Source organism: Drosophila willistoni, chromosome 3R, assembly GCF_018902025.1.
Source record: "Drosophila willistoni isolate 14030-0811.24 chromosome 3R, UCI_dwil_1.1, whole genome shotgun sequence".
NCBI classification, from domain to species: Eukaryota; Metazoa; Arthropoda; class Insecta; order Diptera; family Drosophilidae; genus Drosophila; species Drosophila willistoni.
Genome location: NC_061086.1, coordinates 1,805,804 through 1,832,462, shown reverse-complemented (window position 1 = coordinate 1,832,462; position 26,659 = coordinate 1,805,804). Strand labels below are relative to the sequence as shown.

Here is a 26,659-nt window from a genome sequence, read left to right as displayed (position 1 = left end):
ATTTAATATTCATTGATTGGTCAAGTGGTCACATTTCCAGTAATTCGAGAACTATAAAAATACCAAGCATTCTGCGTCTGTCGCATATGGCCATGAATAAAACAATAAGTATAATAAAAAGTCGGAATAAGGATGTGGGTAAACTTCATTCATGCCACAGTTTGTATGGCCTTCAAAGAGTACCACAGGAAACTGCAAAATTCTGAACAGTTCCTAGGACAAGATTTGCGTCGTCCCCCTTAGATATAGAATTTAATTCCCAAAGTTGAGAATTTGTATTGTTTAACATGCATAAACCGAAAGCTGCCAAAATGCATAAATATATAACCCTCCGTTTATATAAATAAGTTAATTGTTATAAAAAATTTTTAAGAAAGTGCATCTTCATATATGCATCTTGATTATAACATATAGACTTTTACCATAAAGAAATGTATAGTTCTTTATAATTCTAAATCCAATTCAAAGTTACTTTGACCTAGCAATACTAATTTTGAATTCTACATCGCCTATTGGGCATGATCCTAAATGGTTTGTTCCATAGAAAGTTCGAATTGAACCTTTTGACCCACATTTTACAGTTTTAGTTAAACAATCTTGTACCTCCATAAAGTATTTTATCTCGAGCTTTCACTGTATCGTAATAATACGGGAAAGCGCTGTGGCCGTTCAGTTAGTCCTTTAGTTGTCCATAAGCGGATTAGGGATTAGATGAACGAAATATGCGCTTTTCCAAAGCTGTCATACACAGCATACTTGATTCGAAAATCAATATGTCTGATGAGACATAGCCCTGGGCAGCATATTGCTGCAGACCTTTGGCCCATCAATATAAGTAGACGGAATGAATGAAGTTCATGCAGGATTGTTGGACAGGATGTTGCGGTTGTCTGGTGCTTTCTGGCTGTTTCCACAAACACATAAGTACCAAACACAATGAGGAGCGACAAGTGTAATAATCACCGGCGTGAAAGATGTTCAGTAATGTTTACCTCAAATTCATGAGGCTGGACTCGGCATGACTTTTGACTGGTGGAGATAGTAGCAAGGATAACTTCATCCGAGTGTACAGATGCATCGATTGTTGATCTGAACGAAGTCCAACTTCGTTTGAATAGGCTTTAATTCTTGCCACCTTGGGAAGTGGATGGACTAGGACTAGCTTGACATCTAACAACTCCACTTTAATCTCGTTTTTAGGGCTTTCGTTTGTGGGCTTTAACTTGTTGTTTTAAGGATCGGCTTTCTGAACTCAGCTTTTCCATGAACAGTTTGATCTATTATCCATTTCATTGATGGGTGCGGATGATGATGATGATGCCATCATGTCAATGGTGATTGTGGAAATACATCCTTACCTACACATGCAAAGTAAACAACAACGACAATAATGTTTTTCCTCCTCACCCCTCCCCATGCAGACTCCAACCCATTCCCGTCATCAAATGTAAGCGTACCGGACATATGCACATAAAAGGGCAACTGTGGTCCATTCTTTTGGTTCGGTTCGCCAAACAAATTGAAAACGGGTGTGGGGGATGGGGGGATGTCGCAAAGTGTAATGTAGAAACGAACAAACATAAATAGGCATAAATAATGGACAGACCTAAGCACAAGCCACCGTCCTTGTCGCTCGTCCTTCGCCCTTCGAATCAGTGAGGGTGACCTGACCCGCTGCGCAGTTGTTGCCTAACGGATGGTCCTGCTCTTAGTCCTGCTTCCTTGGCCGCGGTCCAGTCGACCTTTTGTTTGCGGCTTTTTGACCAAACAAGTGCGCCATCAACAGCAACAAAGCACAAAGCGCATCAACAACAAAAACAGCCACAAATACAAAAGCCTTCGCTCTCTTTGAACTGCGATTTGTAAGTGCCCCATGCGGACAAAGACAACGTACACCGAGATCCGACTTATTGTGCACCCAAATATGCAAATAAAACTCCACCGGAACTAGTGGGTGTGAGTGTGTAAGAGGCTGTTTCTCTCTCTGTCTCTTAGTCTGAGAGTGTGTGTGTTGGTATAAGAAAGTGGCCCCAAGTAATGTGATTTTAATGTGAACTCCAATAACAACTCTACAAAAAAAGCATACAAATAAATTAATCTTTTCACTTAATAAATTTATTTCTACTTATCAATTGTAGTTTTTATGGTTGACTGTTTCTGGATAATCAATTAACTAAATAAAAATAATATAAAATTTCGTGTTTTTGGTTATCAAAATCAACTTTTGTTCTACTTACGATATCGATTTTATCTGGTTAATGTATTTCGAAACCCGACAAATAGATTGCACAAAATGTTTAATTGCCACACTCACTGAAAAGGGTTTAGATCAAACTCCATTAAATTATAGAAGAAATTAATTTTTACACCTTGCACCCATAGGGTAAAATGGTATATTACGATTGCCAAAAGTTAAGAAACAGGCAGAAGGAAGTTTATCATACCCCATAAAGAATATCTACATATATTCTTGATCAACATCAACAGACGGTGAATGTTTAAATAATTTGCACCGCCCACTTTCGCCCACATAGTTAGGAAGAAACCAATCGGTTTTTTTCCAAATTATGGAGGCTGCAATGGGCATACTAAGCAAATCTAAGTACCAAATTTGGCGACTTTAATTTTGTTGGTTTTCGAGAAAATACGTTTTTGTTTTTAATTTGCGGGGCGAAAGTGGGCGTGGCAAAAATTATAAATAAACTCGATGAGTCGATACACGAAATTTTGTAGCTCCAGCTCTAAATATACATATGTACTTATGTGTTCATTCGAAAGGATTGACGTACATGGCTAGATTGACATACATATTTTAATATACCATTTCACCCTACGGGTGTATGGTATAAAAAGTTATTTTATTTTTGAAAATTTTGCAAGAATTATAGATCTTATGTCTGTCGAAATGTTGAAAGCCGAAACAGTCATTATAAGTGAATTGTTAATTGTCCGCTCCTACCCTAAATTTGTCCGATCCTTTTTGCAAGTGTATACTAAAATCAACATATTTTTAATGGTCTCGGCCTGGCGTTTTATAAATATATTTTGAAATTGTAGGTGAACAATTAGCAAACGACACGAGCTCCTTTTTATACCATACACCGATAGGGTGAAATGGTATATTAAAGTCGCCAAAATGTATGTAACAGGCAGAAGGAAGCTTCTCCGACACCATAAAGTATATATATTCTCGATCAGGATCAACAGCCGAGTAGATCTAGCCACGTCCGTCTGTCCGTCCGTATGAATGAACACGCAGATCTCGGAGGCTATATGAGCTAGAGACACCAAATTTGGTATGTATACTCGTGTAGTATGTAAATAGATAGAGTTAATTGGAATTTCGGCCACGCCCTCTTACGCCTCCAGAATTTAAAAAAAAAACAGTTTTTCTTAAAAAGTATAACAGCTACCGACATTAAATTTAGTGTGTAAACTAGCTCAATAGAAGCGCAGATATTGATTATTTAAAAATTTTGACACGCCCACGAAAATGAAATAAAACTAATTTTCTCGAAAGCTAAAGTCACCAAATTTAAAATGTAGATTTTTTTAGTATGGGCGCAGGATTTGTATACCTTAATATTTTGCCACGCCCATTTCCGCCTCCATAATTTGGAAAAAATCGATTGCCAGCTGCAATTTTTTGACTATCGCAACCAAATTTGGCAGACCAAATTTTATTGAAATCGGACTAGAAACAAACTACGCGATTCATAAGGGCAGAATTGGCCGTTGGCTAGTGGCGGCGCTAGAGTGATCGTGTGTTTGCAGAGTGAGCGAGATAGCATATGGTACGAGGCATGCTAAAGCAATTTAATAGACGTACAATATTTGTTTCATCTGAATACCCAAGTCGACAAGTCGACTTACTTCGTTTTAACTAAAGGTTACGCATTAAAACTATGAAAACAGTGATATCTCACTAAATAATTTGATTAATTCCGAATCAAACCCCATTCACAGTTTTTTCAAATTCCATGACTGGAAAAATAAATTATGCAAAGTGTCTTCGCCAAAAAACTCAAAATCAGAGAGAATTGATTCTATACATGTTTTATAAATGTGACAAATAGGTAAATATATTTTTTAATTCTTTGGAAAGCCTTTTGTTGGCAAATGGGAGTCCATTAAGCGGAGAGGTCACACATCTGCTAGGATATGTACTTATGTCCTATGCTACATCCTATAAAAGTTATCTGCTTCGATATTTTGAATAAATAATTTATAAAAAATGATATGTAAAAAAAAGGAAAATCTGTCAACAAACGTACAACAAACAACGGAAGTTTCATAGCCGTAACTTGCACCTTACTTGGTACTTGGTACATATTGTAATACCTAAGCTAAATATAAACATTATTGAGTTTTGATTTAGCTTTAAAGAGTAGTCAATTTTTTAATTTTAAAGAAAAGGAAGAGCAAATTAATTGAAGCTCATACTGAACAGTTTTTATCAATACATTCAAAATAAACCTTGTTGAGTCAAAAGACTCGCCTGGTTTTTGTTCGTAATATAGATTCCTCTTGTCGCTAAATCTCTCTGGTCCTGTTAAATTTGAGATAGAGTAGAAGGAAATAGATGACCGAAGTACTAGAGGTGGAAGATATTTTTCGATTGGACTTGTTGTTTTAAGAAAAAGAAAACAAACAATACATTTGCACACATTTATATATTACCTATTTAAAAATGATGACTTAGGCGTGTTGTGGGCGTGTTGTCCGATTGAGACTTCTTGCAATTTGCAAAGTGGTCGCCGGCCTTCTCAAAAGAACCCCCATTAGAATTCGCCGACGGAGGCAATCGGCCGGGGCCGAAGCTGGGACCGGGAAGACCAAATTCATTTTTAATGCAAGCACGTGCGCGGGTTGCCGTGGGCTCGTAAACAATGCCACAGAAGTCGATGGAATTGTGGCAGGGTCACAGTCGGAGTCAGCGTCAGAGGCAGGGCTCGTCAGCTCGTCCTTGGGTTGGATTGGCTAGAACTCCAATTGAAAATTCATTATTGCGTCAGGCGGTTTCACATTTTTATGTGTTGTTTGCTGATGATGTTTTGGCAGTGCTTAAAAAGGAAAGCATAATATTTATTGTATGCACCTTGGGTTACTCACACACACACACTCATATCAACCATCGACCATCGACCACGTGCCTACTTAGTGGTCATACATTTTTGAGTCAATGAGGCGGCGGTGGAGCAAGGCGGATGGGGACACGGACACGGATACGGATATGGGCATGGGATGGGGATGGGAATCGAATCGAACCCATCAACAATTTGGAAAACTCTTACCGCGGGTTATGTTTCTTTGGCTCTAAAGTTGGACAATTTGCGGCCACTTCGACAGCGAATGATAAATGTTACACGAAATTGCATATAATGAAAAATCGTCTCAATAGGAAAATAGCAGCAGAGTGTTTTCTATTCACACTACACTTAAAGAAATGGAAATCAATTAAACATGTAATTTTATCTTAAATAAACTTAACTAATATAATCGATGTGACGATATTATAGATTGTTCAAGTAAAAACTAGATTTAATGTTGTTTATCTTGTTTATATTCAAATCAATACCTAATAATCCGATTTCGAAATTATCTGTTTGATCACATAAATATTTCGAATTCTTAAACTATATTAAGTTGTCTATCACTAGTATAAATGTTTAACAAATTTGTAAGTTTGGATAATTATCCAAGTTATTTAGAATCATGGGTAAAAGTGTCTGTCTAGGATCTAGGGTTTAGAAAAGGAGAAAAATTTGAGGGGTTAAAAGTGTGTAATAAGACAAAATCTAAACCAATACAAATGCAATGTAAAAATTTGTCAGGTATGCGATTTAGTCTAAACGACCGTGCATGGAGTCTGAAATTTTAAAATTTCGAGGTGGGTCCGGACCACTCCGGTGGATCCGGCCCTGTTAGGATCGATCGACCAGCAATTAAAACTAAAAAAGTCAGTATTTCAATAGATTGATTGATTGCGGTTTACGATGTACTTTGACACTTGCGGCATGTAATTTTTCCAATAGAAAATACATCAGGTGCATTTAAGGTGTTGAAAAAATGTTAAAATGTTATGTGCACGGAAATCAGGTATCGTGAAATTTCTGATGTGTAAAGGATTTGTACATTGAATGCAGGTTTGTACATTCAATGCACATATTTTTGTAACGTTTATCAATATTCTTGATCCACATCAATTGTAGAGTCGATTTAGCCTTGTCCATATTTCCGTATGAACACCTAGACCTGCATATTATGTACGTTTCAAATGTTTGATCCGCACCCTTTCTATGGTTTGGAACCTAAATAATTTTCTCAAAGACCAGAGATATTAAATTTGGTGTGTAAATTTAATTATCATGTGTGCAGAGTGATAAGAGTATCGGAGATAGCGTATCCTTGATATGGAGCGTATAACCACCAACAATAAGTTTGTCTCTGGGGTTCCTTGGCTAGGCTGGCGATTACAATCAAAAACAACTTACATTTGTCCCATCTGGTGGAAGTAAATAACGAAGACGATTTACTTAAATTTGCATTTTGTTTTATTTTTAAAAAAGATTTTTATGGATAATTTAAATTAAATTGGCACTTTATGCTAATTTGATGCTAAATAAATTTAATAGACCAACAATTAATTTGTATAATAAGTTGGTTCAAAAGGCTGCCCAAGTCCTGAAACAAGTCCAATCAGTTTCGCTCAGTGTACAGCTAACTGTGGGTGTCTTTTGTCCCTCAATCCGCGTGCACTGTGTTCTGGCATCTTCCCAAAAATTTAAGGATGTAGCCGCACTCTCTTAGAATCACTGTTGGCGAAGAGCGGGAGAGAGAGAGAGAGAGAGAGAAAAAGAATGAACGAGAGCGAGTGAGTGAGGGTGGTTGTCATTGATGTTAGATTTCGATTTGAACCGTTATTGTTGCTCTCATTTATGCCCATGTATATACATATGTGTGTGTAGTGTTGTTTGTGTGCTTAACCATTCGCCGTAACTAATTTATTTATTTATTATTCCGTACTTTCGGTTTCGGGCGTCGGCCCTTTCACATTTACATTTCGGAAATTACATATGTATATGTAAGTGTGTGTGTGTGTGTTCATAAATATTGCTATTTAAACAAAACAACAAACGCCACAGCCCACAACCCGACAAAAAGGAACTCGTACCAAACCGAACCAAACCCATTCAAGTGAATTTGCGGAAGCTATTTGTAAGTGTACAAGTCAATATTTGAATTGCTTTGCCAGTGTGTGTGCGCGCGTAGGTGTGAGTATGCGAATGTCATGTGTATACGAATCTTTATCTAAATTCGTATGTTCGCACATACACACACTTAAACTCACACACACACACTCACACGCAGCACAAAAGTGCCTTGGGGATGGATTGGAGACGGAGTCGAAGTCGATGTCGAGTCGCCGAGTAACGGAAGTCATCATTATAAATAAAACGTTCAGTTCAAAGCAAATCGGAAAAACAATCAGTTGTTGTTTTTGTTGTTGTGCCCAAGATGTGAATGAGGATGGGGATTGGGTAGATCGGGATGCTAGGGATGGGGCCATTTCGACTTCAAAACTACACCATGGGTATTCCTGATCAACATCCAATGTCGGATGTATGTACATACGTTGGTCCTATATACTCCGTGAATTGCTTGGGTGGCGCGCACACTATCTTATCTCATGGGGATGCACTTACCATAGAAATATGTACATATGTATGTATGTATGTCTGTCTAAAATATATGAGCACAAATATTGCGAATTTGTGTGTACTGATTGCATCTAAACAAATTGCAGTTTCCGTTTTCTAAGGTGCACGCAATTGCAGAGAGCGTGGTTTTTCCCGCGTGGCTTCGTTGCTACCAATTTGTCACTCAAAATAAAAATGCAAAATATATACATATGCACATACATATGTACAATATATATAAATGTATGTATGTACATATGTATGTACATAGTGTTGCCAATTGCAAGTAGTGCAGCACAGCCGGAAGTGCGTCGAGAGGACGACTGTTCCGCTAAATATAAATAACACAGATGAAACCACTGCTGATGCCTTACGATTAGCGCCACAATAAAAGTTATGCATAGATTCACACGCAATATATGTACATACATACATATGTATATATGTATGTACATATGTATAGGGTGCTCGTATGTATGTACGTAAGTATGTATTTATCATCGATGTATCTGAAAAGGTTGTACTTTAGAAATACATTTATAGACTAATTTTTCATAGCGAGGGCTATGGAATACTGTTTATTATTCTGCTATTATTATACCATACCGTACCCATAGGGTAAAATGGTAAATTAAAGTCACCAATATCTATGTAACAGGCAGAAGTAAGCTTTTGCGACCCCATAAAGTATATATATTCTTGATCAACATCAACAGCCGAGACGGTCTAGCCATGTCCGTCCGTATGAACACCTTGATCTCAGAGACTATAAGAGCTAGAGCCACCAAATTTGGTATGTAGTCTCGTGTAGTATGTACAGTTATCGAGTTTGTTTCTCAAAAACTATACTAACTAGAGACACCAAATTTGGTATGTATACTTAAATTTGATACTAACATCCAGCAGACTACAAAATTTAATCAAAATCGGACTAAAAATAGCCAAGCTATGCATATAAACGTTTTTCCATATTGCGGGAGTTGGCCGTTGGCTGGTGGGGGCGCTAGGGTGCTTGTATGCTTGAGTGAGGGAGATGGTAAGATATGCTTGAAAAAGGCATGTGAACAGAATTTTTCAAAAATACGTAAATGCATTTGTTATTATAAATTTGAAATATTTGTTTTACTGGTGTATGGTATACTTAAGTCGGCGAAACGACTTACTTACTTCATATTTTATAAGGTCAAACGAGTTTATTTGGTAATTTGTCAATTTTAATGCAATCTTCTCTAGAAGTTCTGAGGATGTTATTTAAGCCCAAGCTTGTGAATTCAGCACGTATTCAGTCTGATCTATGTATATTCATTGTGCTATATAGTGTGTAGGCAGCTAGACCTCAGGGACTATAAAAGCAAGAGCTATACAATTTGGTATGGAGACTCCAGTGATATGCCCTCTTTTAGAGGATCCAGGTCCTCATAAGTTCATGTATTACATTTTCATTGATTTTCATGACTTCCAAACCAATCTATTTAATGTCCCTCCAGAAACATTTAAATCGTACATAAATTCGGTAGTGTAAAACAGCGACATTGACGTCACTGATTCATTATAAAAAGGAGAATCTGAATGAGCAAGAAGATCTCCATATGGGCGGGGGCCTCTGTAATTTTCAAAAGCGGAAGCGCTACAAATTTAAATCTTCAAAAACGTTTCAAAAATGATTTTTGCTTCATTCATATGAAGTGAAATGGGTACTTGTTTGTTATATGTACGTATATATGTATATATATGTATGTTATTTTTTCAGCAAAGTTGAAAAAAACGGGTTTCTGCACTTTTGGTTTGTTTAATGTTTGATAAATCAAGTCGAAACAAATATTTATGACATATAGCATGCAGGATATGCATTTAGGAGGTTGGCCGTACCATGACTTCAAACATAAAACTGTTTGGGAATTACAACTAAATAGGGCTAAATAAAAATTGGCAAAGCTTACAAAAGTCCACCCTTTGTGCATTCCTCTAGACCCAATACCCAAAATCTTCTTGTAAAGATTGTCCTCGAGATGGCAAGGTTTGACTTAAATTTCGAAAAGTTGTAATCTAAGCAAGTCTACGATATGATGCAGAAAGTTCTTCTTAGAGCTAAAGGCACAGATTAGCTTAAAAGAGTCTTCAAAATAAATGGGATTCCATTAGCACAATAAAAAACCAGAGGGCCGGGGCTAACTTCGACCGCGTCAAAGTTTGTATACCCTTGCAACTTTTTTGGTAACTTTTTCCTTACCTATACCCATCAAAGTGGAAAAACGTTTAAGCTAAAAGGGCTAATGTTTCCGAAAGAACGGCCTACAATCTTAGCATAGGAAATAACGAAGATATTGATCAAAGTCACTGTTTTCCACCGATCGTTCCTATGGGAGCTATATGATATAGTTACCCGATCCTTATCAAATTTTGCACAGTCATTGACAGATATATTAAACTAACAAATGTTTAATTTGAAAGCAATCGGGTCAAAAGTAACGAAGTTATTGAGGAAAGTCACTGTTTTCGAAAGATAGTTCCTATGGGAGCTATATGATATAATCACCCGATCTTGATCAAATTTGGCATAGTCGTTTATATGTGTAATTAACTCAACAATATTAAATTTCATGATCATAGCTTAGAAAATAACGAAGTTATTACGAAAAGTCACTGTTCGTGACTTTGCCATTTGTATGGGAGCTATATGATATAGTGATCCGATCCGGCTGAATCCGAGATATACAACGCCTGCAGTATATACAAGCCTCAGGTAAGCTTCTTTGTCCAAATGGTGTTCCAGCCTCGAATTTTGCTTCCTCCCTGCTTTGTTAGCCAAATTATCGAAGGTCGACCCAAATTTTGTGCAAAACAAACGAAATTTCAGCTCTGTAGCTCTTACGGTCTAGGAGGAGTTTGCGTTGATCCAGACGGACGGACGGACGGACATGGCTATTTGAACTCGTCTCGCTGTGCTGATCAAGAATATATATACTTTATATGGTCGGAGATGCTTCCTTCTATGCGTTTCACACTTTTAACCAAAATTAATATACCCTTTTTGCAAGCGTATAAAAAGTTATTGATTTCTTTAATCCATTTAACTACATTAATTCTATGATAATGACATATATGTGCAAATCTGCTTATAACTTCATATTTTATAATATCATATATTATAATTAACATATTTTTAGACTATTTTAACATTTTGAAATGTAATTTTTTGTCTTCTTCACATTTTCAGTATGTCGGGAAAACGGAAATCACCGCCCAGTAAAGTCGACGCCGATTCAAAGAGCAGCTTGCAGAGATTAGAGCTGTTGAAAACTGAAAACAGAGAGTCTCATGCGTCAAATGTCATCGATGATAGCGACAAGATGCAGCAACAATTCTTTAATAATAATAAGAATGAAGACGGCGGATGCACTATGAATAGCGGAGCTGGTGGTCCGGCTATGGCCAATGAGAATATGGATATGTCCCTGGGCTTGGGATTGGGCGTCGCCCTTGGCCTTGGCCTGGGTATGGTATCAACTAGTGATACAGATCTGGACACAGATACACGAAGTGTTAGCGCCGGACTTAGCTCCAACAACGAATCGGAGACGGACAATGCTGCCCAGGTAAAGTTCACTTCTACACTTTGAACTCGTTGGCCCTACATCTACTTTGCACGCATAACGCTTTTATCTTTGCAGTCAACGCGGTACTCTACGTCTAAAAGGCGCGTAAAGAAGACTGGGTCCAAATCGCGCCTCAGCAATGGCGGTGGCAAGTCAAATTTTATCTCATCGCCGGTGGATCAGAGCAATGTGAGTGTCTATAATGGCCGGGACGCTGATGAAAACTGGAGGCTACCGAGGGTGGAAGGCGATGAGGACTCCGAGATGCTTGAAATTCAGGATTCAAAGCAGAACTCGCTGGCTGATATGGAAGTGAGTCAAAAAGCATTAATGCGCATAGAGGATCTCGCTGATATAGACGGAGGAGGGACAGATGAAGCTCAGCTGCGATCGCACCACAACAAGGACGTAATAGGGACTGACATTGGATTTGAAGAGAAATGTATACCCAGTCCAGAACAGCGAATTTCACCATCGGCTGCAGGACCACCGCATCAACTTTTTTCCAGCTATGTTAGTCCAAACACAACGGAATACTCCACCATGCTAAAGCCAAGTATTTCACTGAGGTAAGTCTCATTTCTATATAAATATGTAGTTGACGCGATAGTCCAACTACGATAGGCAGATGCCAATTTAAAACCAGCTGCGGATAAGCATATAGAACATTTGCCCACCTACCCCGTTTGAAGGATATTAGCTAAACGCAAAGTCATACCAACCCATGTATATCCCTGCCCCTTGTCGGATTACAAGAGCTTCCTTTTTGAAAATTGCTGAATCTAATTCCATTAAAAATGCACACCAAAACTAGCAAAAGCTTCTGGTAAAAAGGCGGTGTCCTCGTCGTCGCGACGGCACGTCCATCCGGTATCCTTCTGTATCTATCGGAGTGCCAACCCGCTTGATTTGCTGCTCAAATTTCAGTTTACGCTTTTAGATTGTTGCTGAATAATTGAATACCACCAACGGAAATGGCGAATATAGTTAGCAATGGCAAATTACGAAAACGACCACAGAGCATCCAGCACCCAGCGACCAGCGCCAATATCAATAACCCCTCCAACCTGCTCGGCCCTTCTCTGGTTTAAGTGTCTGTCCAAATGTTTTGGTAATTTTCTTGGCTATGTTAAATTAGCTTTTCCTAGTGGGTGAGGGCAAGAGCGGTTTCTGGTGGCGACCGGAACTGGCGGGTTGGGTCATAGTTTGAACAAATCTTTTTTTGTGGGTGTATTTTTACTCATGGTCGAATATATTTACAGGGAATCTGGAATCTTGCCAGGAGCCATCTCTGAGGAGCGGGCATATGAAAAGGATCGCACGGTAACCGAGATGATTCGACAGCTGCAGATGATACGCAGTCGACTTCTAAATCAGGTAAGCTTCTTTGTCCAAATGGTGTTCCAGCCTCGAATTTTGCTTCCTCCCTGCTTTGTTAGCCAAATTATCGAAGGTCGACCCAAATTTTGTGCAAAACAAACGACATTTATTATTCATGTGAATTGGGCGTTTCGCAACAATTGTCAAAGTGCTCCCGCATCGCCGGGGCGGGAGGTGGTTGGTTCGATAATGGACAGGAATGCCAAGGCTTAAGGATAATATGTAAATTGAATTGAACTCCACTTAATTTTGGCTTTTGGCAATGGATTTGAACACCTTAGAAAGGTCGTGCCTAAGCATTTGGATCTCGAAGTCAGAGTGAGTCACGTAGCAGACATTCAAAGACGGAGCCCCACATGGCTTTCAACTTCAAATTGAGAAATTAGCTTTCATCCTCAAAGTACACAGTAAGCACGTAAACAATAAAAATTACAACTTAACAAAGATTTAACAGGAAAACATTCAAAATATAATAAGAAAATCTGAAGTACAACAAATTCTTCTACTTTTATTCTTTCACCGAATAGGCAAATAGTAGAAAATAGCTTTGTTAATGATTCGCTGCAATATCATATCTGCACTGGATCGCTATAAGATCCGGTTCTGGGTCCGGGTCCTAGAGCTTTAAATTCGGAATATTGTCTTCGTGTGTGTGTGTGAATGTGAATACTTTGTACGTATGAGTGCGCAAATCCCATTTCTCTGTACTTTTTATTACATATTTCATTCTACCGTTTTCTATTCATTTCATTCATTTTGCATTTACCCGGCTTTCTGCTTTCTTCTTGTACTTGTGCTTCTGGTTCTGCTGCTTCTCCTGCTCCTCCTCGTGCTGCCCACAAAGTTGTATTATTCTTCCTTATTCCTTTATTCTCCGCTTTGCTCCATTGTATAAATTCTATTCTGTGAACATTCTATTCCATTCTACCTGTACTCTCGGTACTCTCTTTCAGCTTTTCTGTGCCATGCTTAAATCTCCTTTTGAATCGCCTTTGTACTGTGTTTGGCATTCAAGCTTCGAACAATAAGCTTTTCTTTCAGCTTTCACCTTCTCCTCTCCGCCTTCGCCCACACCCACATGAACAACCATTGCCCATCCCCCACAATTTCGCCATTCGCTTTGCTCTTTGGCGATGGCCACCCACATGGCCATATGGATGTGGACATAGATGCCCGTCCAACTTTTTAGGAACGCCCTCTCGTGCTTTCTCAATAGTTTTGTATGTATTTATAGGGATGATGTGGGTATAAATGGACAAACTAACTAGTTACATATACATATGCATAAATATGATCCTTTGTTCGCGTCTGCCGTCTGCAAATAAATGAGGTCCAACGCTGGTTCTTTCAATGGATCCTTAAAATTCAAGTCCCAATGGAATTGCTAAAGCCTTGATTATCCATCCAGGTCTCGATCCTGAATTTAGCATAATCCTGTTTTTCTAGTAAGGAATCTCCGTTTAAAGCAATGACCTTCTGTTTCTTGGGCCCCGACCACGGTCTGCCCAATTGTATGCAAGAATGAGGCAGCACTTCGTCCTGCGACACTGTTACAACGGGGCGATGACAGCGCAACATTCGCTAGCTCAGCTAATCGGCTTGGAATCACGCTAATGTGATGTTTATCGGCAAGATTTGCGAAACAAAAGGGATGAGGACAAGGGAGGATTGCCCCAAGAATCTAACGAAATCTGCATTTGCCCAGGGGTTGTACGTGGACTTGGTAAAAGGAGAACTGAACCGCGTAGCTGCCGCAATTGATAGCGTCAATAAGATGATATCTCGGTGCTAAGTAGTTGTAGTTCAAAGGTCGTCCTCATTAAAAACGCATTAACACACATGGACACGGACCGGGACGGATTTTATGTTAATTAGATGCTGGATGTTCTCTGGTCCCAGAGATTCATACCTGGTTGCAGAACTTGCTTCAGCTGTCACTCTTTTTCATAAAGGGGAAAGTGGCCAAACTTTTTTAATAAATGAATCCTAAGGGTTACCAAAATATTCGGAAATTCAGGAGAAACATTTCTAGAAGGAAATTTCTACAGATTCGTTCAGATTTTTTGTACACATGTTTTCTTGCACTTCAATAACAATTGCTTGTGATAGAGAACGAGTGGGTAATACTTTATATGTGTGGCAGAGCATTTCCACTCTAGCCACTTCCCACTCACCTGCGCATGAATGTAAACAGGTGCAGACGTGTGTATGTCCACATGACCTCCCAACCCATCGACCCATCGGCTAGTACATGTGTATGTGCATGTACACAAAAGTCCACTGTATGGGCGTTTTTGAAGAGTATTCTCTTTGCTCCATGTCTGCCAATAGGAAACAAATAAATTGCGCTATCTCACTCAAATCCGCCTTGTTCTTCTGCTCCATTGATAGATACATGTACATAAGTACATATGTATGTACATATCAAGTTACATAAATATGTATACATGGACGATTCTGTATGAGATGTAGAGGCAAAGTATGGGGCTGAGCCTTAATTTAAAGGTTACACGTTGTTGGTAAGGTCAGATTGCGGTATATATGTTTGGATATATTTTGTTGGGCCGTTCGTTCCATATGCAGTTGCAAATCACACCGGAAATGCGTTTAAAAATTTGCCCACAAATATTCTAATATTAATCAAATTGTGCTAACCTTGCCTTGCGTCAACTTTCTTGGCATGCGAATGGGAATTGAAGTTGTGAATGGGAAATGCAGAGGGTAGGGTGGGGATTGTGGGGAGTGCGAAGTGGAAGATGCAATCGTTGCTAAGAAGATGTTCTATTTTTAAAAAGCGAAATTTATGAATGAAAACAGAAATTAATACGAAAGCGGAAAGCAGCGGCACACAACAACGCGATTCGATGCAATGGAACGGGCGGGAACGTCCGGGTACGGGAAAGCACGGGTACGAGATGCCGGGTTAGGATGCTGGCGGTACATTGACTCGAGGTTGGTATAAAAGACATCAAAGTTTTGATTTTTATCCTTTAAAATTGAAGATCATATCAAATCGAATCAAAGAAAGGAATCGAGAAAGAGAGAGGGAGATAGCGATCTCTATTGAGGTTATGTATCGATTTTTGTTTTTTTGGAAATCGAAACAATAAATATTCGTATTCTGTCGGCAAATGTGTTTTTGTATAAATGGATAGATTTCTATAAAAAGTCTATTTCTATATAAATGTCTGTATGCATGTATGCTTGTAGGGGAATGCTTATAACAGAAAAATATATATCATAAATATAGAATCCGTACAATACACTATATTGTCGAAATATTTTGTATTTCGTATTTTATTCACCATGCATATGCGCGTATAAAAAATTTATGATCCGTCCACTTGGTTTCTTGCGTATCCATGGTGTGGGTGTACCACGGAGAAATGCCGAACATCTCTCATTTAAATTGATCGCCCAGTTCATATTTTATACCCACGACAACAGCGAATGCTCAACACATCCATAAATGTCATAAAATTCATAAATATCGCTGTAAAATGTTCATTGTCTATCTGAATCTTGGGATATTAGAAGCCATAAAATATAACTTGAACTTAGTGGGCGTCATCTAGAAAGTCATCTAGTAAGTTCAAGTAATTGTCACAGAATTCAAAATTCCGAATTCGGAGTGCGATCGAGATTAAATTCCAAATATTCAATATCTAATAACCAAACTCCATGCTTATCAAAATGAGCACACGAGCCACTGTAAGTCTTTGTACCAGGGTTTGGGATGCGGATGGATGGTGTGTGGGATTATGGGCGGAATATGTCGAGAAGATATTATTTTAAAATTAGAAACTGTCAGAAGCCTTTCAAAATCAAAGCAAGGGAAGCCCAAAATGCATTAGGAGCAGCAGCTGTAGTTGTTGTTGTTGTTGTTGTTGTTGTTGTTGTTGTTGTTGTTGTTGTTGTTGTCGTTGTTGTTGTTGTTGTTGTTGTTGTTGTTGTTGTTGTTGTTGTTGTTGTTGTTGTTGTTGTGATGGTTCTGGCAAAGGCGAAGGCGAAGGCGGTTGGTGGTGCCAGCGGTTAAATGTGGCAAAAAAAAAAGTAAAATAAAATGGGAAAACAAACGCAAAATGGCTAATTCGAGGTGATTTATTTTTAAGCAATAAAGATTTTAAGAGGAACGCTTTGGATAAACGCAACACAAGGCAAGGGCATTCGTGATAGTCGTGTTTTTGAAAGAGGTTTTCCAAAAGGCTTTCAACCTGGCTGGAATTCATGGAAAATTCACATCGGGAACATTTGAACACATAGATAAGATTTCCCCGACTAAGATTGTCAGTCACAATTATGAATCAGGCAAGTGAGTTTTTAATTTTACCACCTCCTCATCTGCCCATTGATGCTGGGCGCACAAATCTTTTCGTGAGTGACGATGCACGGGTGGAAGACTCCGGTCCTCTATTAGCATTAGCGTCTTTGCATTAACCCTTCGCACTCCACGCGACTCCACTCCATCCGTTCCCGGCCATCAAGTTGAGCGGCACACACGAGTCGCGCACGAGCCACCATGCGACGCAAACTTATCATATCAACATCCACACACCTATTGCCATCATCCTCCCATCCTCTGCTCCCCTGCCTCACTTCACCCTTCTACCGAAAACAATAAAACATTCGAGCAGAGGTTCCGTGGGAGGGGTAGTGGAAGAGGCAGGCACTTGATATTTATAAGGCGTCTTAATGAAGTGAGAAATGTTTTCATAGTGCCCCCGAATCAGTATTAGAATGAGAATGAGAATAAGTGCCGGCAGCACAGTCACAGGCACATCCATTCTCATTCAGATGCATTCACACCCGTTCGCCACTTTTATGTCGATGACGATCCTATCAGCATGGCAGAGAGAATAAGGGAATAACTGAAGGTGTGAGAAAGGAGAGCGCGACACGAAAGCACTGGCGAGGAGGAGACGCAGAGGTCGCCGTGGAAGCCTATTCTTAGAACCAGTGCATTTCGCCACTCCAAACATGAGTAGTACCACTAAGTGGCACGAACCACCAAGTGTGTCCATGTCCCAAGCGACGTATTATTCGCCTACCATCGGCCGCGATGGGGGCAAAGGCATCCAAAATCAATGCTCAATCTCACCCACACGAACAAATGCCAACAGAACTGAAGTTTGTCTTTGCATCAGAAACAATTGAAGAATATGGAAATATTTCGACTAGATTTAAAGGTCTTAACTCTAAAGCTGAGGACATCATTGCTCCGAATGGAGTGAACTCTCGGAGCAAGCACGTCCGAAGACGCTTGGCCGACATAAGCAATTATTAGCGAAATGGTTTTTAAAGCCCTGCGATAATAACTTGATTAGCTGACCGACGAGCCAATGCAATGAGTAAAGTTTTGATGACTTTGCCGACCGTGGCAATAAACAGGACAAGAATAAGGATTACGGCGTACGGTCCATGTCAGTGGCAGCGACAGTGGCTAGTTAATTAGTCACCACTCCACTACCATCGCCGTTCAATGGCGATTACCCCGAACCACAGGCGGCCTGAGGCATTGCCGGAAATTTGCCGTTGGCCGCAGTTGAGAAGGGGAGAGTGTCAAGAGTGGTTGTAGATGTGCCATGCTCTCCGTAGTTAATGACTCCTAAAATGGTAAATAAATCTGTGGTAAAGTGCCCAAGTGTCCATCGACCACAAATAGGCTGAACAATGTTGAAACGAGATAGCCATCGCACCTACCTGCCTACATAAAGGGGGGGGGTTGGCCAGTTACATTCTTGGCCCGGCATTTGAGGTGAATCTAGGCTATTGAGTGTGGCTACATTATTTTGTGTGTATCATTAGAGATCGTGATTCGAATTTTGTTCTGTTGCTTCCTGTTTTCCTGGCTAACATTTGACGACCAAAATTAGAACTGCTCCATGCACGAGGCATGGGGCATGGGGCACGGGGCATAATCGACTCAACGCGCGCTCTTCCTCAGTCATCATTCGTTCTTTTGTTTTTCTGCTCTGTTCTGTTCGTTTCTCCGCTCTGCTCCACACAGATGAGATGTTTTGTCAAAAAAATTTTGACTTTTTATAAATTATTTCTTGGGGGAATCATAAATGTTATATTTAGACATGAACAAAATTTATAGCGACACATTCTGAGGCAGAGTGCGCGCATGGAACACAAAATCGAAATTGTCATTAGCATTAAAGGTGTCCCCGTGCTTTTGTGTGCTTCGTGACACGAGAGCCGATAGCACACAATCTTTGGATCGATGGAAAAGCGAGATTTTTAAAAATCTGTGTCACACTTGACTTATTTACGTCCACCCTGAACCAATGAAAGAATACCCCTCCACGCTCTAGTCCCATAATTCGGCAGAGCTGACAGATTACAATTTAAAAACGTGGATTTATTTCGGGAGGGGAGCTCATAGATTATTGGGAAATCAATAACGACTTGGTGGCAATTCATTATGACATTCTGATGGGGACGCGGGGACTATGGAACGGCGCTGACAATGTTGCCATCCCGTGTCCGATCTGTCCAGTTCGAAACTATTGTGCCTTGAAACGTTCGGAAGTAGCACTAATTGCGCTATATTATATTATTTTTTGTGAACAACAGTGGGAATAATTGTGAGGGCGCACCTGTTGTCCACTCCTTTGAAATATTCCTCCCCCGGGAAGCAGGGAAGCAGGCAACCAGGACAAGCCAGTCAGTTTACGAAAGTCAGGGTGAGTAAACTGGAGTCTTGGAGGGAGAGAAAACAGGCACTGGCACAGGGGCTGCTTTGCTCAATGGTATCTAAATTTGCTTTGCCCGCAAAGTTTTTGGTGCTGTCCCGGAGGCAGTTGCTCATAGTGCTGTCCCATGTAGGAATTATTAGACATTTATTGTTGTGCGTAGTGGTAATGGATGAAGATGGATGATGGCGATTGATGATCGTTATTATCCATATCCATATCATTGACGTGCTAGCCATACATATTGACAGTGGCAGGCGGTTGCCCTTGTCGTTGCCAGTGCTTACACTGGAATTGGGACTCTGCTACAGATTGAGCTACGGATTCGTGCTCGCACTCGTACACTGCCAGGGCTCTGCTCTTCATTTGTGACCCCATTGTCTAGAGGAACAAAGCGACTGCCTCAGTGCAGCATTGGCGCTGCTTTGGCAACAAAACATCGACAATGAGCTTCTAATTTGAATGCTATTTTGTTCTTTGTTGTCGCAGATTTAATCATCTCCTTCTAGTTTAAGGCCGAGTTGCCGAGCCCGCTGTTAGGACTACGACGACGACTAGGGTATGTGTGGGGTTTGGGGTGGGGTTAGGGTTGGGGCTTCCTTTGGCCTGGCTGGCACTTTTCCCATCATTAGAGCTGCCATTGTTTTCAAATATGAATGAACAGCTTCTGTTTCGCTTTTCCCTTTATTGGGGGCGAATTTCAAGAGTGTGAGTTGGCCTAATATGAATGTGATCGAAGGACTCTTACGAATCGATCAATGTTTTGGCCAGATTCCTTCTTTGTTTTATTCTCAAGATATGTTGACGGCTCTGCCGCCTCTCCGTACCCCGTAATAATTTGCACAAATCATGTTTTCAATTCAAATTTCAATTTCCCCAATTTGTGACTGAATTTCCTGAACTGTTTTAGGGGGGTAGGGGAGGGCGGCAGCGGAAGCGACGACATGTGGAAATGTCGTTTGTCTCCCGTTGTTGGTCCAAGTCCTGGCCCGGTCTTGGTACTTCACCCGACCCCCTCAACTTCAACTCATCGTCAGCGTCAGTGCGAACGTGAAATAACTTGTAATTGAATTGACGCCGACGCCGACGCCAAAGCGGACGCAGGATGCAGCATGCAGAAGGTGTGGGGGGAAAGCTACGAAAAGCCAAGCAAAGAAAGAAAAACAATTACCTTGCGCACACTGGGCGGTCCAGTAGCAATGAACCTCAGACTTCAACCATCGTCACATGTCGCGACTTTTTGCCTCAGCTCAAGACCTTTGCACTTGACATTGGCCGTGCGGGTGGGCCTGGAGAGGGCTGGGCTTCTGAGCCGGAGCCGGAGTCATGGCCTCGTAATTACAATAAAAGCAGACTCGAGTGGCAGAGTCGCTGACGCGATCCAGTTTTACTTGTTTCATTCCGCTCTTAAAAAACAAAAAAACAACAACCGTTAGTAATAATCCCCACAAACCTAACCCTAATCCTGGCAATGGACACTCAATGGTCTGCACGTGCAGCACCAGCTAAAGTGGCAGAGAGCAGGCTCGTTCTCAGGCTTTCTACCCGGCTGTTGCTCCTCGAAAGCCTTTGGATTTGAAGAGAGAGTCTCTTGGATACAGATCTATGTATATGTTTGCGCTTTTTGCATTTGATGGAAAAAAAATTAAATTAAACGCTATAGTATACATAAGAAATGAATAAAAAGTAGAATAATTTTTGGTATTATTTAGTATCATATTTAATTATTACAGCTCGTTCGACTACTTATGTATATTACAAAATAAATAAATTGATTGAGGACACGAGAGAAGATAATTGATCGGATTTACCATCGATTCGGCCACTGTTTGTCTGGGGATTCCTTCCTTTAAAGAGATTCAAAAGGAATGGGCATTGTGCCGTTTTGTCCTTTAGATTTCGAGTTTCGCGTATATTTATGGAGCTGCAAAATTAAATTACCAACAACAGAAACATAAAACGAGCAGTTTATTATTATAATTGAGTTGAACTCATTTGAATTTCACGCCACTTTGAGTCTGAATGAAAATAAGAATGTGAATAATCAGTTTTTCCATACATTTTTCATTATTTCATTTCGTTGGAGGGCATTTTTTTCCAACATTGCCATACGAATGGGAGTTGGTTTTCGCGCTGGAGTTGGAATTGCAGGTTGGATTCAAAATGGAAATGGACACAGGGAGAGGACACTTCTCGCACCGGATTCATTTACAACAAAGGATATGAAAAATGTGCAAACTTGATTTATTTTTGTTTTGGATTAAGTACGATTACCATATACGACACAAATAACAAATTATCAATGGGCATACGGCCTATTGTGAATACATTTCTACTTATCAGTTTTTATACCCTGCAATCAGAAAGTTGTCTAGAAAATACAGTAGATTTGGAAAGTATTTATATATTTGTTACATATTTTGGAAAGATTTTAAATTGATCGATTTTGCTCTAAGTCGAGACAGGTTCATTTTTAAATGATTCACTTTGGACAACTTGCAAAAAAGGATATTTCAAGGTCGATGTTGTCGTACCTCAAACGAATCTTTGAGATTTTTATTTAAATTTTGTTTTGTTCACTCTTATCTGAGGGACGGATCTCAGCTGTACTTAAATTCAAACACAAACAGTGAAGGAAAATCTTTGCGTAATTGATTTTTTGGTAACGAGAAAATAAAAAGGGCAGCTTTCGCCCATCCCTCGCATTCCACTCACTCCTTCCATTTCCAGCGGAAACACAGGTTTAGGTTGTGACAACAAAGACTAGGGCTAAGCATAACAATGGCAAATTATTGAATGAAATTGAAAGAAACTTGCTGCGAAACGAATGCGAGAAGTAAAACTTTTTTTTTGGCAAAGTCATCAACGGTTCCACACCCCATTCATTCATTCATTCATTCTTCTCATCTTGGTCCATCAGGCGACGTGGCCACTCGAGCAAGTCAATGAAGCGATGACACAGCGTGTCATCGATGTAATTTGCAGCCGCAGCCGCAGCCCCAGGTTCAGAGCCGGAGAGTTAGAGACTCAGCCCAAAGCTCGAGGCTGTGCCAGCCCCCTTAGACAGTATTCAATGGATTTACGTTTACTTGTACCTTAGGGATTGCTGCTGTTGTTGCGATATTAACGGTTTTTGTTACCGCTTTCGGCGACAGCGACAGCGACAGCTCCGTTGGGGAATCGAACAAGTCAACGCATCAGGCAGCGTAGAGTCGCTACTTACTTCTTAAGCTGACTTGCCACACAGTGGTTGGTGGCAGGCAGCGGTTGGTGTGGTTTGCTTATATCCTTATCTCAACATTCTTATCTGATTTGGCCTAGTTTGTCGCCTTTGCGAGACAGCACGGCCGAGCGTGTCACTGAATTTTAATGGCAAATCGCAATCTCAATCGAAATAAGAATCAAAATCCTCGAGACAAGACAGAACCCCTCCTTCTGACCAAAATGTTATTGCTCATTGCGGTGACCGATTTCGCGATATTGACAGCAAAAGTTTCACCCTCTTTTGTATGAAAATATGTACATGGTCGGGGAAGGGGGTCGGTCGGTCTTTTGAGCCCAGCTAATTTGTAATATCCTTTATGCTTTCCATATTGAGTGAATTCATTTTGTCTAAACTATGATTTCTCACGGTGTATCGAAGACTTACTATGCAATTATCGCATTACACGACTCGACTGATGGATAATTACTATTAGGGTGCGGGTGCATCAATACACAAGGACATAAGTGTTACTACACACATAAGTACATAGGTAATACATACATATAAATAAATAATCGTCCTCATATACATATGTAGGTACATACATAGGTATGCCACGGTGAGAGCGGATGGATGGGTTGTGTGGGTGGTTGGATGGCTGAGAGCGTTGGGTTGGTTGGTAAGTATCGCTACTCGCTCGATTATGAAGTCGGTGAGGCATTCCCATTTCGTGGGTACTTCTTTGAAGTCGAGCTCCTGAACAGCACTCAACTGGCGCGAAGTTGCGGAAGCGTTTTTCGAGCCTAGATACACATGTTACATTCAAATGCTCTGAAGTCGAGCACTGACAATAACCCCGCACGCAGAACAGACAGTACCCAGACATGGCATTCCTTAATCCACCAGATCGACCTGAATCGGATTGATGTCAGGACATCTTTGTTATGCCTGCGGCATGAGATAAGATAAGATTAACATAGGACGAAAAAAAAAAAAAACTTCCTCTCCTGGGGTCGGTGGTCGCTCTCTCATGACGCCTCAATAATAATAAAAAGAATAAAAATAAAGAGAATTGCAGCAACGAAACGTGGATCTAACACATTGGTCTTAAAAAGTGTCCGCGACAACGATAACTCCTTCTCGCCGGGAAAGTAACAACCCTGCTCTCCATGCATGATTCACGATGCACGATGGCCTTTAAGTACATACGCTCGTATACATACAGATACAGTTCATATGAATGCGGTTGAATGTTTGTCAGGGGAGCTGCGGGGGACTGTGGGGCCTAAGGGTGGGGAATTTGCAAGTACAGTTTGCTGCAAAGGCAACTACAGTGCTTACACGATATATAGCAATTATCCCCAGTGCAAAACGCTTTTTATATTTCGAACATTCAACGATGTTGTATGAAATTCTCGATTTCAAAAATTAAAACATTTTTATTTATAGGAGACAATGAATTGTTTCTTGTAGTCCTCCGACACGTTCAATAGGCAATGCTTACCTACGAAATGTCCTACTAAGAGTTTCAATATTGAGACTTAGGATTGTTTGCCCACAGACAGACGTATGCTGTCAAATTTTATTATTGACTCAACAAAGGTAAAAAGTCAAGTTTTAAGGCAAGAATAGAAATGCAAATTACCAATAATTCGAAATTATTGGGAATATTTATATTTATAATACCTTATTTTACTCTAGTAAACTTCAATATTATTATTGGAAGCATTGAAGGTGTTCGATAGTCGTCAGCCAGGATGTACTGTAGTCGACGGATATGTGTGTGTCAGTGTGTTCTTTTAGTATACATATCCGTCGCATTTTCTCGACATGTATTTGGATGTATGTACATACATAAATAAATGTGGCAGTTTGCCAGCTATTGTACGAGTGGTTGTTGCATGGAGCGAGGCAACCTATCCTTGGGTTCATCATTCAGCTTCGGCGGCAATTTGCAGCTGACTTACTGCATCCCAAGATCCAGTCCTGGGCCGCTCGTAAATGAATATGAAACGAGTGTCTCAGGGAGCAATATAAATACAGTATCCATGGGTTCACGGCATTTATTTATCCGTCAGACCTGAACAAAGCCCTGGCACAACAAAGCCTCCATCCAGTTTGAGCCACCCACCCCCACCTAATGTGCGGCTTTTGAGTGTCCACTTGAAATCTTGTCATTGTGTCGTGTCGCATTTCGTGGCGTTAATGAGATGCACTGCCCTTCCTTCTCGGTCCTCTTAATCGCCACCCCCGAGTAGGCAACAAGCTTGGACCCAGTTATATCAGCGGGAAGAGCCAAGCCAAGGAATTGAAACTTGCTCACACTCGTATGGTAATTGAGCCAAAATTGCTTTGGCATATTTTGTCTTAACCTATCTTACACCTTTTCCGTGACCCACCCCCGGGACTCGGTGCTGATGGGTTGCGTATTGGTGACATCTGGCCGCAATTTTGAATTTATACCTGCGGGAACAGAAGCCGGGTCATCCGCTTTGTGTTGAAGAGAGCACTTAATCAATTAACAAATCTTCTTTGATGCCGTCCTATCCATGTTTTAATCCGAATGGGATCTGCATATGGGTATATATACATAGATCGGCGCTTGGGGATCTTATGATTCACCGGATCTGGTGAGCCGTCGTCCACCCATTTATCTCCTACTACCGTGAAACGGGATGAAACAAAACGGAATAAACAAATGAAGTACAATTTAATAATGAAAACAAACAAACAAATAAGTCTGACCAGACTTTTGGGTGGTGGCTGTGGGTGGGTGGCTGGCTCGGGGTGTGCGGTGGGTGTTATGGGGGGGAGTAAACGAGAAGGAATAAATAAGCAAAGACAACATACGCCCTAAAATCAACAAAAACTGCAACAACAACAACAAGAACAACAACAACGGAGCGCAAACAAAATAAAATAACGGAATAAAACAATCAGGAAATTGTCCTTTGATCTTTTTCGTCATGATTCCCAAACCTCGCTCCCCACATCTCACCCCCAACCCATCCCATCCCATCCAGAAACGAAAACTGCCAACCAACCATGTCAGCGTAATTTTCAACTTGCTGTCCCCGTCCCTCGTGCCCGCTCCTGTTGCTTTTGATGCCATAACCGAAATAACAAGTTAAGTAAATAAAACAAAATAAAATCACATAAAATTTATCTACGTAATTTGCGATTTCGGTTCGCGCGGCCTCTCGAAAGATAAACACGCGTTTAATCAGCTCCCAAAACAAAAGCAAAGTTCAATTATGCCAATGAGATAATGATTCCTACTACACTGAGAGTCCACAAGGATCTAACAATTAGCTCAAGTACTCACTAAAATTTAAACAGAATTACACATATAGAACAAACTTCCCAGTTACAGCCAATTAAACGATATTTGCAATAAATATTGTTGAATTTGGTGTACCACAAAACAAAAAAATTAATGGAATTTTAAAAATTTCTATTGAATATTAATAAGCGAGAAGGTTAGATAATACAGGACTTCATAAACGTCACTGCATCTCTTAAGAACCCTTACAAAAACCTAATGGCTATTAATTATATATTTATAAATTTAGGTAAAATTAGAATATTTAGTGGTCATAGGCCATAAATATCGCTTGGATTCAAGTGTGGAACCTCTTCGACCAATCCGATTTCAACTATTGTTCTTCGGTGTCCTTGATCGTAAAACTTGGGGAGCCCACTCCTCTATCTATCCCATGTCTGTTTTTAATCAGTCTTTCTAGAATTCTGTTTCCTCCGGAAGTGTCACTTTCCCATGTAATGTCACCGCGCAGTGCATAATTAAATCTGTTCATACACCAGAAATAATGCGAATCAAAAGCAGGCCAAGAGTCTCTTCTGGCTAAAAATACGACTATGGGGTTCAAGGTGCTTTGGAACTTTCCGTGTAAGGACACCTGCTAAGAGCACGAACTGCAGATTGTCCTGATGGAAGGAGTGACCCTGCCTTCGGCCGATATATTCGACACATTGACCAAATTAATGTTGACTTTTAAATACTTGAAGCATTCATCGTATGCAGAAACAATAAAAGAGAATACCAAAACTTGCCTAAGATGT

General features: G+C 40.3%; 1 protein-coding gene across 1 annotated transcript in view; it reads left to right on the top strand.

Moving 5' to 3' along the window:
* Positions 1-26,659, top strand: part of LOC6651562 (transcription factor SOX-6) — a 45,091-nt gene that overhangs the window by 6,123 nt on the left and 12,309 nt on the right. Inside the window, exons 2-4 of the mRNA XM_023180152.2 lie at positions 10,918-11,296; positions 11,372-11,865; positions 12,559-12,673. Of these exons, the coding sequence (XP_023035920.1) occupies positions 10,919-11,296; positions 11,372-11,865; positions 12,559-12,673 (987 nt within the window). The 5' untranslated portion in view covers position 10,918. The remainder of the gene's footprint in view (positions 1-10,917; positions 11,297-11,371; positions 11,866-12,558; positions 12,674-26,659) is intronic.